An 18,513-nucleotide genomic window follows, 5' to 3' on the forward strand; every position below is an offset into this window, starting at 1 on the left:
GGCCAGGTCTTGCCTGGACCAACATGGCGGACGCCAGTGCGCCTCCTAGGTGTGCATGTCTATGGTTGTGTACTCCCCCCCCCTCCCCACTTTTTCTCCCAATTTAGTTCTGCCAATTCACCCACCCTCCCATACCTCCCCCAGCCTGGCAATGCTCCCGACACTAGGTGGGTAGGTTTGACTTGTATGGCCAATTCTCACCACCAGCTAGGACTCGATGCTACCAGTGGCGGTGTGTGGTGCGAGGGCCGTCGCGCGCCAGTTAAATGGCAGTCCATCTGGTTGCAATCGTTCATTGAAATATTTTCGAGAACACATCGCCTTCTGAGTCTGACTGTCCACTTGCTGCCCAAGGCCTAACACATATCAGACGCTTAGCTAGTAAATACAGCCTCGCCCGGTCCGGGTGCATGTCGGAAGACCCACCCACTAGGCATATGGAGGTCTGCAGTAGATCCCAAAACAACGGCATCGAGAATGCGATTAAAAACTGCTTTAAAAACATATACCAAAGGTCAAAGGTCGCAGTCAATGTGTCACAACCCCTAACTTCATGTATCATCTAGAATCTCAAATGTCACCCTTGTAAACACCACCTCATTGGCTGCTCCAGTGCAATTTCCAAGTGGTACAGATGGTATTCGGTAATCGGTATTCGGTAATCTCTAATAAAGTATAATAATATGGGCAGTGGTGGCTCAGCGGTTAGAGCGCTGGGATATCGATAACAGGGTTGTGGGTTCGATTCCCGGGCTCGACAAGCTGCCACTGTTGGGCCCTTGAGCAAGGCCCTTTACCCTCTCTGCTCCCCGGGCGCTGGAGTTGGCTGCCCACCGCTCTGGGTGTGTTTGTGTACTCACTGCCCCTAACACATGTGTGTGTGTGTGAGTGTGTGTTCACTACCAGATGGGTTAAATGCGGAAGACACATTTCGCTGTACAAAGTCCTGCCCCTTTTTTTTTTTTTTTCTTTTTGTTGCCAGGTGCCATTGCAAGCAGATAGTAATCAATGCAGGTCTTAATGTTATGGCAGATTCCCATGGAAGAACCTTCTGAGGAGATGTAAGCTGTGCTTTGCTGCTCAACCAGCTGCACCAGTTGGAGCAGGCAGGCCAGCTCACCAGGCTCCCCATCTTCATTCAGCTCGAGTCCTTCACTTATGAGTGATGGGCGTGGCGGCTCGCCCTGGCTCCGCCCCAAGGCCAGCTCCGATTGGTGGAAAGTTAGCGTGGCCACTCCCACCCGTCGTACCTCCTCGAGCAGTTTCTTTCCCCAGAGGAAAGTAATCACCTCAGCTCAGGGCGCGTCGGATCACTGTCAGATACCAGCGGCGGTGGCAGGAGTGACCTTTCTCTTTATTATTATTATTAATATTATTATTATTATTATTATTATTACTATTAGTGTATTCATTTGGAGGCTCCACCATGTTTGGACAGATGAACCCTACCTGGAGTTACTTTTGAGGGCGGTGGGAGTTGACAGGGGAGCTTGCTGGTAAACTTCAACTGTGAGGGCTGTTTTTCTGCGGTCAGAAGGTGCTAGGCTTGGCTTGACCCGTCCAGATAGGAGAGCAGTACCCCCCCGAGACTGGTCCCACACCCCCGGCCGGGAATGAGCACTCTCGGGCTGGATGCAGCTATGGGTTTCCCCCGGTGCCCTGGAGCTCCCGGTATCTCCACCCTGCTGCTGCTCCTGCTGCTGCATGCGCTCTCGAGCGCCTTAGCCAAGAGACACGTTGTCTACTGGAACTCCACGAACGCGAGGTGAGTGAAGACCACGGCTGAGCCTCTGAGGCTGAACTTGTGGGGCATGTGTTTGGAAAAGTTCCACCTTAAGCGCTGCTGCGCTGTTTAAGGTGGACTGGCAGCTGTGGAACTTTTTGGGCTCTTTTTGGCTCGCGCGTTTAACGTCCACAGGCTCGGGGCGTGCGTGCGTGAGCGCGCGTGCGTTGCTTTAAAGGGCCCATATGTAGGAGTTGGGTTTTGTGATGTCACAAATATACCTGCACATATACGCTGTGGATCAGCCATAACATTAGAACCAGGTGGAGGCACACCGGTCAGTTCCAGATAGCCAGGCCTCTGTGATGGATCTGTGATGGCTCGAGGACTGGGCAGCTCCGAGCATCTCCGGCTGTCCAAGGACAAGGCCTCAGGCCTCACTAGAGGAGGATCTGAGGATTGGTTGTAATGTTATGGCTGATCATTTATTATCAGAGGTATTATGTTAGTGTTTCAGGCTGGACATGAGGTTGAGCCAATCCGAACATAGCTCATTTGCATAACCGGCCTGTTGAAGTGTCAGAGGACCCCAAGTAGCCAAACCGCAAGGTTGCGGCCCCTTTAACTCCTGCAAAAGTAGATTTAAGGAGCTCTGTTGCTTCTTGTCTGTTGGCAGGCGCACACACACTTACACACACACACACACACACACACACACACACACTTGCACACACTCCTGCAAGCACACACCTGGTTGTCTGTTTGGGGGCCTGCCATCTCTGTGGCTCTGCAGGAGTTTAATGGGGGTCGTTTGGTGCGCAAGTGTGAGGTTCACCTACCTGTCCAGGTGCTGCATGGGTTCTTATTGGTTGCTTAGGAAGGCCTTGAGGGCCAGGTGCACTCCGCCCAGCTTAGCAAGGCCCGGACAGGTAACAGCTGCCCATAAGAGTATATATGTGTGTGTGTGTGTGTGTGTGTGTGTGTGTGTGTGTTAAATGTAGCCCAGTTCTTGAAGAGCTGAAGTTCCTTTAGACTAAAATTGTCCGATGCTGTCGTGATGCTGGGATGCTTGGATTGGACGTCCCAACAGTGCAGATTGTATTAGACCCATCCCAGTCGAAACACACTTACATGACACCCTCTGTCCACTCCACATCTGCTAATTATAGGTCATAAAGAAGGGCTGTGCAGGTGAAATTCTGGGATGATGGCCATTAAAGAGGAAGTCCGCCTCTCTGAGAATGTGCTTAATTCCATGGTTGAGACGTAAGCAAAGTCGCTCTGAGGGGTTTGGTGTGAAACGATCTGATCTAGAGAATCTTACAGAGTCAAAAAAATCTGTTTACACTGGTAGCAAATGGAACCAAGCGGCCATAGTATTTCAGTGCCGCGTTTTAACGCCTCTAAAAGCTTGTTCACATTCGATTCTTTCATTTATTACATGAAATGACTATAAATAGTCCTAGGATATCGTCCGATACCCGATATATTGTTCTGCAGAAGTCGTGAGAAGGAATTAAATAGCCATGGCGGAAGGTTATGCGCAGGGTGTTTTAGGCAAAGTAGTTCCCCAAGGAAACCTACACCTTTGCACTGCTGTCAAACTGCTAATCACTTCGCTCGCAATAAAATACCAGTGCGTCTATGTTAAAGGTGAGACCCCAATGGAAAAGCCCACCAAGAAACTGATTAATGAAGCCTAACCGTTTGTGTCTGATCCTAATCCTAATCCAATTCAGGGGCCTGATCAGTGCAACAGTGATGGTTGTGGTCCCAAAACAAGGCTTACTTTACTTTAGTGATGCTTGGCTCGTTCACCCCCGCAGAGGTTTGGACTGGTTTGGTGTCAGGAACTGGTTTTGTTTTATCCAGATTCTTCAGAAGCCAGTCAGTGTAAACGGAGCAAAGGAGGCCGAGACTTGATGCGAGCTAGCTCACTGGATCTATTTAATATTCATAGATACAGAAAGATAGATCACCAAACAAGCCAAAAAAAACGAAAACATCTGGTTTCCAAAAGCAAAATAATGACGACCTCATTAAAACCCAGGCAGATAGAAGTGTTTGCTGCAGGGGTTGGGAGTGTGTTCTTGTTGTGATATATTATGTTAAATGCAGTGCATTTTGGGTTCTGGGTGTATTTCAAGAACTCGTTTTTATATATATATATATATATATATGTGTGTGTGTATATAAAACAAGGAGCTGATTGGATGGCGGCCTATTATGACTAAAATGTTTTTTAAATACTATAAAATGAGGTTTTATAGCCCAGTATGGCCCTTCTTACTATGGCAAGTAGCTGATTGGATGACAGCCTGTTATGACGTCACCTTTGTTTGTTTTTTTTGTACCTTTTTTTCTTAAAGTATTAGAAATACATAAATACTAGTTCTGTAGCTTCATTAAAAAGAAACGTTACGCTACCATATCCTGTAGCTGATTGGATGGAGGCCTATTATGACATCACTTTGTTTTATTGATTTTTATTTTTTTCCATTCCCTTCTTAAAAAGCAAACAATACCTAAAATATTTTTTGATGGTCTTATTTAAAACTTGTCACTACTATAACAAGTAGCTGTTGTTAGTAAGTAAAGTAGTAAGTTTTTTTATTTTTGTATTTTTCCATTTCTCTTCGTAAAACATTAGGAATGCTATAAAATACTTATATAAAATACAGTACGCTACCATAACGAGTAGCTGATTCCTTCTTGTGTTAGGAATGCATAAATACTAGCTCTGTAGCTGATTGGATGGCGGGCTATAATGACATAATTGGGTGTATTGGTTTTATTCTTTTTTTTAATGAAAAAAACAAACAAACAAACAAAAAAACTAGTGTTTATAGCCTTTTTCAACAATATGGCGCTACCATAATGAGTAGCTGATTGGATGACGGCCTAATATGACCACTTAGTTTTATTAATTTGTATTTTTCTCTATTCCCTTCTTAAAAAGCAAAACAATACCTAAAATATATATTTTTAATAGTCTTATTTAAAACTTGGCACTACCATAACAAGTAGCTGATTGGATGGTGGCGCTTTGTTTACCATTTATTTGTTTGTTTTTTTCTTAACTCATTTGAATATTCTATAAAATACGAAAATATTAGTTCTTATAGCCTTATTTAAAAACATGGCTCTACAGTTACAAGTAGCTGACTGGACGATGGCCTATTATGACATCACTTTTATTTATTTATTTATGTTTTATTGGTACTATTTATCTGTTCAGCCTTGAACCTCATGCCGAACGTTGTGGCGTAGGCCCGTGCTCGGTATCGTGAAGGCAGTTTCGCTCCATGTGTTAAACAGGCTCAGGAAAAGGCCTCCCTTTCCCTTCTCCAAGGAGATTTGGCATCGCTGTAGGTTCCTTCCTCTTCCACTGTTGTCTGGAAGCCACGTGGCCAGACATGTAAAAGCAACATGCTATTGCTAGGCCAGTACGCTGTATATAAAACCGCTAAGCTAATTGTAGCCCCGGTGCGCTTCCTTGCAAGAGTAGCTGCATAATCAGCTCTGAGTGATGGTGGCGCTTGGACAATTTCGATGCTCTGGACAGGAGGGCCACTGAATATTTTAGGGAGGAATTCCTTTTTGGCGGCATTCGAGCGTATCCTAGCCGTCCACCGTCCTCGCAGTGGAGGCAGTACGGTGGATGGTTACCCTTCATCTGGCTTTTTCCTATGTAGGCCAGCTTATTTAGGCTAGTTTCTGGCTGCTGTGCAACGTCCATTTCTACAGCTAACAGTAGATCGTTTTGCATATCAATGCATGACAATGAACTTCGGTAGCTTGTTAGCAACATTAGCCTCATGGCTCATTTTGCAGTTGTACTCTCTGGGACTTACAGGTGGGGATTGAGCACATTACCAGACATTGAGCCAGGCAATCTTTGCATGATGGGCTACAACACTTGGAGTCCCCCAGGCTCAGTAAAGTAGCAGCACTAGTTTTGGATATAAATTTTAACATAAACTTAGAAAACTGTCCTAGATTTACCAGCCGGACCATCCATAGTTGAGTTGACTTTCTCTTCTCTGCACTTCTCTCTAGATCCAATTTTAGCTCCAGAGGTGGCGAATCCAGGGTTTTGTTGCAACTGCCTGAATGGCTGGAGCTGCAGCAGAGATGGGCTGGACCTAGGCTGGACCTGGATTTGCCACCTCTAGCTCCGCAGTTCTTATACACAATTCTAATAACAAATAAACCCCTTTGACCTTTGATCCTAGACCTAGGCTGGTCTAAAATGTAGATTTTCTTTCTTTCCGGTCATTCAGATGTGCTTTTCTGTTTTGGATCATTGTCATGCTGCAGAGCCTGATTTATTTTCCAGCTTCAGCTCATTAACGGTGAACAAACAGTCTGAAAAGAATTCAATCAATCGGCTGTCCAGACCCTCGAAAAAAAAATCACGCACTACCACCACCTCTGTGTTGGAAGGCTGGTGTGGTGTTCCTACAGTGAAATGCAGTATTATATAATAATAATAATAATAATATATGTAAAATGTTATATATATATTTTTATATTTATATTTTCTTTTTTTTCATCACATTTTTTTGTATCATTGTTATTCTTTATTTTCTTTGTTCTCTTCTTTTGCCCTTTTTTTCCATTATTTTCTCTCTTTTCTTTTCTTTTTTTCAGGTTTTTTTCTTGTTTATTTTTTAATCTATCTTTTTTATCTATTCTTTTATTCCTCTTTTATTTTTATTTTTTCATATTATTCTTTCCTTTTGTTGCTTTTTTGTCGTTTCCCCCCTTTTTTTCTTTTCCTAGCCTTGTCTCGTCCTGTGTGTCTCTAGTGTCCTCTTTCCCTCATTATCTCCCCTTTTTTAATTATTATTATTTTTATTATTTTATTCTCTCTCTCTCTCTCTCTCTCTCTCTCAGTTCAGGAGTGTTATTGGAATGACCGTATGAAGTGTGATGGGAACATGTTTACAGTTTCCAGCTGTTTGTAGCTCGACATGATGAAGTTAATAACAGTAATAATACACTGACAACCAAGCAGCAATACCAGCCGTGATAACAACAAACATCACTCACTAATAACCATCACTCTCTCTCTCTCTCTCTCTCTCTCTCTCTCTTGTTCACTTCAGGGTTAGCGTTACTGACTCTGTACTGTATCCAGTACAGCTCTGTCATAAGAAAGTGTGAAAGGCTGTTCTTTACAGCTGAGCTGACTGTAACTGAGCACCCCTGAAGCTCCGCTGCCGTGATTCCATTCACAGTCCTACTGAACCATTTCTGTTGTTCCGTTTGTCGGGAGCCGTTCACACAATGCCAAGACTTCTTCCATCCCGAGCTTTATTATACAGCAATTACAGAGAGAACAATGCAACCAACTGAGCTGTTATTAAGTAGGAGGAATGAGGCCCGGAGGCCTGGAGGACTGGACCTGCCGGAGGATTCTGGGCGTTTATGGGGTTAACAACAGTAACAGTAATTCTCAGGAACACTCCCTCTCTCTCTCCTGCTCTCTCACTCTTTCTCACTCTCTCTCTCTCTCACACACTTTTCTTTCCTTTTTCTTGATTTTTTCTCTTTTCTTTTATGTTTTTTCCTTTTTCTTTTTTATTTCTTTTTTTATTTCTTTTCTTTATTTATTCTTTTTTCTTTCGTTTTTTTCTTGTCTTATTTTCTTAATTTTTTCTCTTCCTTACATTTTTCCTTTTTCTTTCCTTTTCTTTTCTTATTCATGTTTTATTTCCTTTTTCTTTTTATATTATTTTTTCATTTCTTTTTTATTTCCTTTTTCTTTAGTTTTTTCTTCTTTTTTCTTCATTTTTTCTCTTCCTTACATTTTTCTTTTTTCTGTTTTTATTTCCTTTTTCTTTTTATATACTTTTTTCGTTCCTTTTTCATTTTATTTTCTTTTTTATTTCCTTTTTATTTTTTTATTTTATTTTTTTCTTTGTACTTTTTCAGTCTGTTCTTTTTTTTTTTCCCACACTTGATGACACTATGAATTCAGTCCAATTCAGAGTTTTATTGGCATGACTGTACCACTGACGGATGATGAGTACGAAGTACGTGGAAATGCATGGGAATGTTTCGTAATTGAACTGTTTGTTTCTGTAGCTCTCTCTCTCTCTCTCTATCTCTCTCTCTCTCTCTCTCCCTCTGCTCTTTACGTGTGTGACTCGCCCACATAACAAGTTTGGACACATTTCTAATACTCCTCAAATACCAAAGGCCTCCTCTTTTTTTGTCTCCTTCCTCCCCCTTTTGCCTTCATGCTTGGGCCTTTTTTTCAGATCATAAAAATCATTGTTTTAAAACCCTTTCAGAAATGAATCACAAATTAATAACCAGGAGCGACTGAGACCTTCCTGTTATCCAGTCCTATTGAAGTCGGAGTAATTTCAGTTGTGTTTCTGCATAATTAAGTCAATTGTCTCCGTGTGAATGTTAATGCATGCGTAAAGGAGCGTCTCTGTCTCCCTCTGTGTCTCGCACGCACACACACACACACACACACACACACACACACACACACACACACACGCAAGACAATGCCGTACGCTCTCCTTGGGTCCCGATGTAGAGGGCGGGGCGGCGTGCCGGCGTGTCTTTGAGAGCGAGCGCATGCAGCCGAGCACACGCACATTCAAATTAGCAGCTGCAAACCCACTGTAATTTTGCTCAATCAGAGACGCTGTGATTGCTCCTTCTGAGCGTGCGGACTTCCGACTTCGACTGTTTCTCCCAAAGTCCTGACTGTTGTTGTTGTTGTTCCTCCTTTTCCTCCTCATCCTTCTGAAAATTGCAATGAACCAAAACCTAGTCCTAAATAGCGGCGTTCCTGCCTCGGGACGGTCGATGAGCTCCTCTTTCCTGTTCTTCTCCTGCATGTGGTGGCGCTGGACCATGTGCTGCCTCTACAAAGGGATGTGCCTTCAGACTCCTTTGGTCCTGGAGTAAGATACTGGAAGCTAGTCCAGTGTTTACAGCTTGCTTTTGCTTTTGCTTGCTTTCTAAAGAGCGGAATGGTAGTTAAAACAGCAGTTCAGGGGAACTGTGGAGGTCGAGACTTCTCGAGGTCTGGATGACCGAGCACTGCTCGTCCGCTGGGAAGAACCCCTAAGACCCTGCAGGAAATGTGGCTCAATGTGTGCACCGTTCTACTGTGCAGCATTGCTCGCACAGCCGCAATCTTCATAGAGGACTCTTAAGAAGGAGAGAACTTCCCCTGTACCTCGAGGGTGGATGCGCCATGCTTTTGGAGTCGTGCTGCTGCCAGTCTGTCGGCGGGAAGAGCGGGTTGCAAAGATCCTTCGGATAAAAGGCTACAAAAGGCATTTGCAAGCTGTGACTTCAGCCAAAGGGCGTGTTCCTAAGTGCTGGCTCTGTTAGGGACCAAAGGTAGAACCAAACCTATGTACCTATGCTAACCGAAATCAGGGTGGGGACTTGAGATTGGGCTTGGGCTCTCTCTCTCTCTCTCTGTCTCTCTCTTTCTCTCTGTCTCTCTCTCTTTGGGCTTGAGATTGGGCTTGGGCAGTGGTGATTCATTCATCGCTCAGATTCCGATGGTTCTTTGGGTCACAGATCCATGTGGGGAAAATTGTTTACTAAAGAACCCTTGAGGAACCCTGTTTTATTTTTAGTGTAGTAGCAGTAGTAAACAAATGAGCACGGGCATGCAGGGGGCTTCACAGGGGGCTTCAGCGTGACCTTGAACGGGGTCCTTCAACTAAAAAAAAAGTTGCTTGTAGAAGTGGAAGTCAGAATATGGCGTCACACCGGAGGACCTGGATTTCAGTGAGAACCTTTACGAATACATGGATAAAAATGCTTGACATTTACTGAAATGCACACCTGTAAAATTATGCCACGACTCTTCATCAGCATTTGAGCTCGTCTGATCACACTAGAGCTCTCTCTCTCTCTCTCTCTCTCTCTCCCTCTGTCTTTCTCTCTCTCTCTCCTTTTTTTACTTTTTAATTTCATTATTTTCTTTTGTTTTTTTTTCTTTTAAATTTCATTTTCTTTTCTTTTTTTAATTTAATTTAATTTTCATTTTCAATTAAATTCATTTTTTTCTTTTGTTTTTTTTCTGTTTAATCACTTTTTTTTTTTTTTTCTTTTAAATTTTCTGTTTTATTTTTTTATTTCTTTCAAATTTTTCCCTTTTGTTTTTTGTCTTTTTCTTTTTTAATTTCTTTTTTTCTGTTCCTTTTTTTTTTCTTTCTTTTCTTTTCTGCATTAAGTTCCTATACCTTTACAAATACGTGGATGTAAAAAAAAAAGCCTGACATTTACTAAAGTAGACACCTGTAAAATTATGCCAAAACTTAACATTTGTCTTCCTTTTAATGTTATTTTGCAAATAATAAAAAAAACATTGAAAAGAAGACAAACTTTGTGTTAAACATTTTCAATGTTATTCACAGTAAAAAGATTATATTTATTATATTTCTAACTGATTTATGAGCATTTCTAGAGGAGAAAAACAGAGAAAAGCAAAAGAAAAGAAGCCTCTAGAGCTTTTCTGTCGGTCTATTGATCAAGAAATTCGACTAGAATATAAAGAACTACTGCCAGATTCGCATTACGTCAAAAAATAGAAAAATGTCGCTAATGGAGATACAAGATTTTTATATGACAAGGATGATCTATGTGTGCATGCAGGCTCACTGTATGCCTCTGCATATGGAGTGAAGTAATCCATTGTGGCTGTTGGTTTTAGTGGGAACTTGCAAAGCTCTGCATTTCCAGAAACCTTCTATTCCTAGTGTCTCATCTTAATTAACGTCAACCGGGGAAAAAAAAAAGGAAATACGTAAATATGAAAGGTCACATCTCCTCCTCGGTGTATTGATCTCAACCGCCTCATGTCCGTTGTGTGATTAGTGTTTACATATGTAATAAGAAATGTAGCCTTTGGGCCTAATCTACTCATCTACTCAAACATAATTATGTTTGCTTGCTTGGCTCGTAATTATGAGCCTTTTCCGACGTTTCAGGAGCGCGAGAGAGTGCGTGAGAGAGAGTGTGAGGGAGAGACATTTTTGCATGAATATCTTCCCTCGCTCCTAAAAGTTCATCTATCACTCTTCACTCTAAAGGACACCTGGCCCACCGGGGATAGGGAAAGTTCAGAAACTCTACAGAGCAATTTCTCAGCTTCTAACCTTCCCTCACAGATAGATTGGCCTACTAAAGGCTGTCCTCCGGCCGAGCCGCAGCAGAAGCTAAAATTTCCACTTCCAAGACGTCGCAGTCTTCATTACCGCCGGCGAGGACGCGATGATGAAATCGACACAGGCTCGTACGGAGTCGCAAATCGATCTGCTTTTTTCACCACCACTCCACCACCCCCCCCTCCCACCCAGACCACCCGGGAACGAGCCGAAACGCCTAACCTGTTTACCGGTACAAATGTTTTGAATGCACGTGTTCAATCAGATGGTTCTGGGTGATTAGGTTGGGGTTCGGCTTTCCCCTCACGCCCCGGCTCCACGTGGCGAAGAAAGGAAGCGGCGTGCTTTCCCGGCACCGCCTGGGCATCCGGCTAATATCGATAGCCATTCCACATGCAGATGTTTATCAGCTCCGTTGCGCCATTATCTCCCACCTCCATATTGACCAGTAGCGCTTCTACCAGCAGGGCCGCATCGATACCACACAATTTTTCTAACCTTCATACGCCTCGCTTTTGTGTGTGTGTGTGTGTGTGTATGAGCGCTGTTGCATCATTAGAACAGCGTCTCCATGGCAGACAGTGGCCTGAATGTGTCTGCAAAGAGAGAGAGAGAGAGAGAGAGAGCAAGAGAATGAAACATCATCTTTTTGCATACCTTTTACTGATGCTCAGTCTGAGTGTGTGTGTGTGTGTGTTTGTGTGTGTGTGTGTGTGTGTGTGTGTGTGCGTAGACAAAACAGGTTTTGTTTTGGTTCATTGAACATCAGAGCTGGAAACACTGAGAGTTGCAACATGGCCTCTTCGGCGAGTGTCTACTAGTTCCCAGCAGTCGTACCTCGGCACCTCCGACTGAATCTGACGCAATTCCATCCCCCTGTTCAGCACATTGGCTTTAATAGATGCGGAAACGAACAGCGTCCAAGCACCCCAGGTCATTCCTGGATGATTTGAGGAAGGAAATTTGAGCGCCCCCGTCTTTAAAGTTGATGAAATGCACACACAGAAAAAATGCATGGGTTCTTAAATAAAGGCCACGACTTCTCAAAGATCCGTGAATGAAATGGTTTAAGTGGTTAAAGCTCTCTTCAGACCAAACCCTAAAGACCCTAAAAAGGTTCGTTATCAAGCCCAAGCCTATTAACCACCCTGTTCGTAGACCCCCCCAGCACTAGCAATGTTCCAGACATTAGGAGAGTAAGGAACACCAGCAGCCTTAAATTCCCGCCTCTTTTTTCACGTCCTGTTTCGAGGATCTGGAGGAATGGCTGCTGGTTGCCGTGACGTAATCCTGGGCGGGTCATTTTACCTAAAGAAGATACCCAAACAGAGCAATAAAGTTGAAGGGTAATGTTTTTTTCTGCCATATCAGCTCAGTAAGGGGTTGTCCATGACCACAGTAAGAATAGCCATATTCAATGACCACATTAACAGCTGGAGTTAGCCATTAGCTTAGCGCATACTCTGGCTCGCTTACTGTGCTTCCGCCACCTCTTGCACCCACCTCTGCTTTTGTTGTCCCCTCTTTCAGATAGCAGGCTTACGCAAAGCCGTGGACCGTAGTAAGTCTAGTGCGCAACTCTTCTCACAGTCTGAGTAACAGGAGGCTGATTTGTCAGTGTTAGCAGGTTCTGGCTGTGGTATACGTTAGTTGGACTGGTTGCATTGGAAGCAGGGAAACGCTAGAATGTGCAGAGCAGTGTGCCGTAGAGCAGTAGTTTTGGGAAATGCTCACAAAATGCTTCTCTAGCTAACATGCACAGAGCACATCGAGGGTGGGTTCACAGTTTTTCAGCCGGGCACCTTCTTTGCGCTGACATTACGTCACGTGAATTAAACCTAACGTTATTCTGAGACTACGCTGGCAAGCCAACGTTATTTTTATAGAAAATCACACACCCCAGCTACCAGATTGTGTTTTTGCCACCGCCGGATACGGATAAATCCACAATAAATGGGTGAAAAATGAAGAAATTTGATGTGAACACCAGGTTTTGATGTGATTTGGCGAAATCGTCCACCCTCACACTGTCTTTACAGCGTGTCTCGACCCGCTTTCGAATGCTCCGACGGAAACTCGCACTCCCCCACGTAAAGTGGCTGCTGATTGGACCTGTGGCGCATGGAACTGTCTCCTTGGAGCCGTGGGGGTCTTCCTGAGTGTTTTCTGTGGGTCTGAGTGAATGACGCGTCTCAGGTGCACTCAGTAGGGTTTGTTGTGGATTGATGTGAAGTGTTTTGCTGTGTTGTTCTGAATCAACCCCTCCCCCAACCGCCTATTCACCTCCTTGGTTCCTCAACCAAACCACCTTGAACTCTGAGGGGCTATAAGTGTGCACACACACACACACGTGCACACACTCCTGGGAGAAAACCGAATTACCGAGGGCTGTGGAGGTATTACTGCATTTGTGAAATTGCGTTAGCGTGGCGGAGAGGTATCGGTGGAGATATTACATTTCCAGTGCTGCCTGTCGTGGGGGATCAGTCGTGGATTGGCAATCTCATTGTCTCCTTTTCAGTATTACACATGCAGGGTCCTGCCTTAAAGAAGCTCCCTCCTCAGGGGAAGCCTACCCAAACTCTTAGAGAAAAATCAAAAGTGTCTGAAGTTCGCTTCTTTAGTTTTGCCCTGGAGCTACAAGGCTAATATAGCCAACAAGTCCTATTCAATGTTAAAGGAGTAGTTTGGCGAATAAACCAAACATTTCCAGATGTTGCTGATCAAGCCAAGACGTTTGGTGTCCGCTAGTGCTGGATCTACGAGGCTAACATTAGCCACAAACACTAGAAGCATATAGTCACCCAAATCTTGCTTGTAACTACACATTTCTCTAGAGCCCACAGCCAGATCTTCATTTGGGTCACCCAGACATGTCAATGTAGTTTAGGGTATCAGCAGACATGGGCTCCTCCTAAGCAGCTGTCTAGCACTCTGACAACTTGAATAATTGATGTCCGCCAAGCAGGAGAACGCCATAAGAAAGTAAGAAAGATCTTCGGGAAGATTTAGCAGACTCTGGATGTTGTGGTGCACTGTTCTACTGTGCAGCAACGCCTCCGTAGGTCACATGCCTTAGTTTTGTTCGTAAAGTTCGTATTACGTCCTAGCTTGCCACACTCCTGTAACGCACCAGCAGAGCATTGCAGTGTTACATTTTGCACGTTTATAAACAAGGATTATCAGGGGTTTTACAGTTTCCATGGAGTTAGCCTCTACTGATCGTTCCCCTTATTGGAAGGACGTGTCGGCGATTCATAACACCACACAGTCTCACAAAAATGTTGTACATGACTGAAGACTGTGGTAAATATCTGTTGGTCTCTGGTCATTGATATGCATGAGCTCGTTAGCATGTCAGTTTTGATTGGCTGTTACTAAGGTCACGTAAAATTTTAATTTCTGATTCTGGTGGACTAAACCTTTATGTTTTCGGCATTTAGCTGACAGAGTTGGGCCAAGGTAGTGTTAGGGGCACAATCAAGCAGTTATCATTGTCATTGAACTGGTGTAGTAGCTCACTAGCAAGGAGAGGTGTTAGCCACTGCGCCACATCAGCAGATCTGCACGAGCTTTGACGACCAGCTGAATGCAGTTTGAGTGGGTGGACAGTCTGGTCATGTACTGGTCATGAATTTTAGTTATATAGTAATATTACGTTGACTAATGATGTAGCCCTAAAGCAAACAAGCAACAATTTATGGTTGGTGTGAGCTACCACACCACGTTGGAGACCGGGGTTCGATTGCCGGTCCGGGTGACTATTCTGCGCTACACCAATAATAAGGAGTACTTGGGCGAGACTCCCAACACTACATTGACCCTCCTCTGTTGTAAAACCTTGTAAGTCATCTTCGATAAGAGCCTCAGCTTAATACCATCAATGTAAAATTTGATACTAAACATCTCACTACAATTGTGTGAAATATTCATTTTAGCCAGATCATTCCTGTAGCTGGCACTTTAGAGGCTAAACGCTGGCCTGAAACCATGTTGAGTCGTTCAGTCATATCTCGAAGACTTGCTAATGTGGGTTTTGGGCCTGTATGACCCTCAAAAATGGACAAATAGGCCCTATAGCTAAACACAGTAATAGCAGCAACCGTTCATATGGCGTCAAACTATGTCAGCTAGTCCGGTTGAAGGCACTTAACAACTGAAAAAGGGCCAGTCCTCAGGTTTAAACGCTGCTAATTGTGGGCCATTAGCTTCCAGCTCTTGTTAGCTCTAGTGGCCTCCTAGCTCCAGCGCAAAAGTACAGAAGCAAATTGGTCCAGGCTTCATTTTTTTTTATACTCTGCTTCTTCAATATTTAAAGCCTTCATTTCAGTCCTGGGAGATATATGGTGTCAAATAAACTCTGGAAGTGTTTCATTAACCCTGCTGTATTAGCACACCAGTGTGTGTGTGTGTGTGGCCTGTAGATCTCTTGGCTTTCTCCCTGTGGTTCTTTATGTTCTCCGGCCGAAATCTCCGACCACACATTCCTCTTGTTCATGCAGTATTGTTTGAACTGTGCTTTAGCTGCATTAAGAGAGAATCGCGCACACACACACATGCTCGCGCACCTCCGGTGTGTTTGAATAGGGCCGTATGGTGTTTGCTGCCGTCGTCCCTCTGAGGTGCGATAAGTGTGTTTGGTTTGCGAGCGCGAGCGTAAAAAAAAAAAGAGATATACGAGTGTTATTACTCCTTTATTTTGTAAGCGTCTGCGGACAGAGTAGTAAAGTACATATTACAACACAATACAGAGGACTGACTCCATTGCTCGGCAGCAGTTCTACAGTAACTGCCTATTAGTCGGGCGGTGTATACAGTAGCATGCACCCCAGGTCAGAATAGGCTTGGAGGGTATCCACAGTTTTCATACACTCTTAAAATGGTACCGCGGTATAGGGTTTTTCTTCCCTGGGGGCGAGGAGTACACACACTTGGGAACTGTAATAGATTTCAGCTCTTAGATTTACATTTTTACAAAGATCTCAGACCCTAAGTCGCTTGTTCAGTCTACAAGGTTTAGTCATTGTTGGGAAAGGCCAGGTGACTCAAATTCCAGGGCCTCAGAAATGCCCTGACCCCTCAAACCTCATCCCAACATTTAGCATTTAGCCACGAGCTCCTCTAAGCAGCTGCCGAGCAGTCTGATCATTAAAACAACACACAGCTGATGCCCACAAAGCAGGAGAAGACTATAGGAAGATTCAGCAGACTCTGGAATGGTGGTGCACTGTTCTACTGTTCACTGCAATCCTCACAGACGAAATCACCATAAAAGTCAATGTCAGGCTAACATGGAAACAGGCCTGAGGCTTTGTGGAGACTTTTTTTCTTGAGAATAATGAGTGCAGAATTTTATGTCAAGAATACCTCTCCAACTGTTAAGCACAGGGGTGGATCGACCATGCTTTTGGGGTTGCGTTGCAGCCAGTGGCACAGGGAGCATTTCACTGGAAGAGGCAGGAATAGCTTCGCTTATGTACCAAAATAACAGATGTCAGGACACCTGCACTTGCTCTCAAGTCGAGCAGTGATTTACTGGCGTTCATTCAGGTTCATTCAGGTTCATTTAGTCAGTTGTTTTTGTAGAGCAGCTCCAGTACAGTTTGATTGTGCAATTATCAGGTATATGTACTTTAAGCCCTCAAGCCAAGACCTTTCCATGTAATCTATCAATCTTTTTGTTCCACATTTTCTGGTTGTTCATTAACTAAAGTGGAAAAGTAAAAGGTGGTGTTCCAAAAAGGACAAAAAAATAAAAAACAAACCTCGCTGCTTCAAGCTTGTGAAGCCAGGCCTCACAATACTGAGATAGCAGCTAATTAACGCACAGTTAATCATACACCAGGCCCATGTGCTTTCAACATATCAGCCCCGTCCAGTGGTTACATATTATATTACACAACTCCTGGCCTGTCCAATCACAGTTTGATTACCCGCAGTAAGTCACCGAGTCATATACCCTGCAGGAATGGGTGTGTATCAGGGCTGCGGCAGGTCATAAATGATCTAATGCAACCTCCCGCAGGCCCTGATGCACCCAACATAACATTTGTGTGTAGAAGCATTGCCTTTTGACTTTCCTCCCAGTGCCTGGTGGAAGGGTCCGATCTACATTACCCAAAATGCTCCAGAGCTTAATGAATGTTATTATGTAGTTGAAAGGGTGAGACAGTGCAGATGTGACGTGATGTTAATGACTCTATCTCTCTATCTCTCTATCTCTATCTGGACAGAAAATCACTTTCCGAGGCAAGTGAGCCTGCCGCACCGTGCTGGGTGGGTGTTTTCTGAACGCTGCAGTATCCTGGTTGGTTGGCATGACGTAACCAGCGAGTGAATAGGGGCAGTGAGCACACAAACAGTATAATCATCAGCCATCTAAGTGTTTGGTGAGCAATTGAGGGATCTGTACTTTGCTTAAAGGCTGCAAGGCACCTAACTCCAGTCCAGGGTATCAAACCAGCAACCCTCTGACCCAAGTAAATTGAGACAGAGTGGTGAGCAGCCAGCTAAGCGCCGAGTGAGCAATTGAGAGATGGGTAACTTTCTCAGGGGCTGCAACAAGGCAACTAACGTCGGTCAAGGGGATTGAACCAGCGACCTTCTAGTCCCAAGCAAATAGTGCCAATGAGAACACACAGAATGTTGAGCAGCCACCTAAGGACCGGGTAATTGAGCAATTGAGGGCTGCAAGGGCTGCAAGGCACCTTACCCCAGTCCAGGGCATCGAACCAGCAACCCTCTGATGAATAGGGGCAGTGAGCACAAACACAGAGTGGTGGAAAGCCACCTAAGCGCTGGGTTGAGCAACTGAAGGATGGGTACTTGCTCAAAGACTGCAACAAAGCAACTAACTTTGGTCCACGGGATTGAACCAGCGACCTTCTGGTCCCCAGCGAATAGGGGCAGTGAGCACACACAGAGTGGTGAGCAGCCACCTTAGCGCTGGGCTGAGCAATTGAGGGAAAGGTAACTTGCTCAGGGGCTAACTGCAACAAGGCACCTAACTTCGGTCCACGGGATTGAACCAGCGACCTTCTGGTCCCCAGCGAATAGGGGCAGACACAGAGTGCTTGGTGAGCAATTGAGGGATGGGTTCTTTGCTCAAGGGCACCAAGACATCGAACCAGCAACTCTGTGAGCAGTTGGAGGATAAAGGTACCTTGCTCAAGTGGGCAGGCAGTGGTCAGCCACCTCAACACTTGCTCAAGGGCACCTCAGGCATGAACGCTGGCGAGTAAAAGCTGTGCCTTCACAACGTCCACAGCCCCTGCTGGACCAGGGGATTGAACCAGCAGCCTTCGTCCTGTTGTGGTGTAGTATCATGATGCTTGGAGACATTCTTGTCCCGTCTGCGAGACGGCAGCAGGCCTGACGGGGTTAAAAATCATTTATTTCATTTTTCTTCTTCGTAGTTGAACAGCAGCTTGTGTCGGGCTGCGAACATTAATTTCATAGCTTCATGCTTACATGATCAGTTCATGTTTCAATTTGTAATTCATCATTCACTTTCCTCCCCCCATTAACCCCACAGTTCCAGCATCGCACTCAGAACCACCCTTTCTTTCTCTCTCTCTCTCTCTCTCTCTCTCTCTCTCTCTCTCTGTCTATCTCTCTCTCGCCGGACTGAGG

At 44.5% G+C, this 18,513-nt stretch overlaps 1 protein-coding gene across 1 annotated transcript in view; it reads left to right on the forward strand.

Annotated features, from left to right (window-relative positions):
• The first annotated feature begins 1,308 nt into the window (after positions 1–1,308).
• Positions 1,309–18,513, forward strand: part of efna4 (ephrin A4) — a 77,534-nt gene continuing 60,329 nt past the window's right edge. Inside the window, exon 1 of the mRNA XM_072679036.1 lies at positions 1,309–1,765. Coding sequence (XP_072535137.1) covers positions 1,614–1,765 — 152 coding nt within the window. The 5' untranslated portion in view covers positions 1,309–1,613. The remainder of the gene's footprint in view (positions 1,766–18,513) is intronic.

The sequence above is a fragment of the Salminus brasiliensis genome, chromosome 5 (assembly GCF_030463535.1).
Source record: "Salminus brasiliensis chromosome 5, fSalBra1.hap2, whole genome shotgun sequence".
NCBI lineage: Eukaryota > Metazoa > Chordata > Actinopteri > Characiformes > Bryconidae > Salminus > Salminus brasiliensis.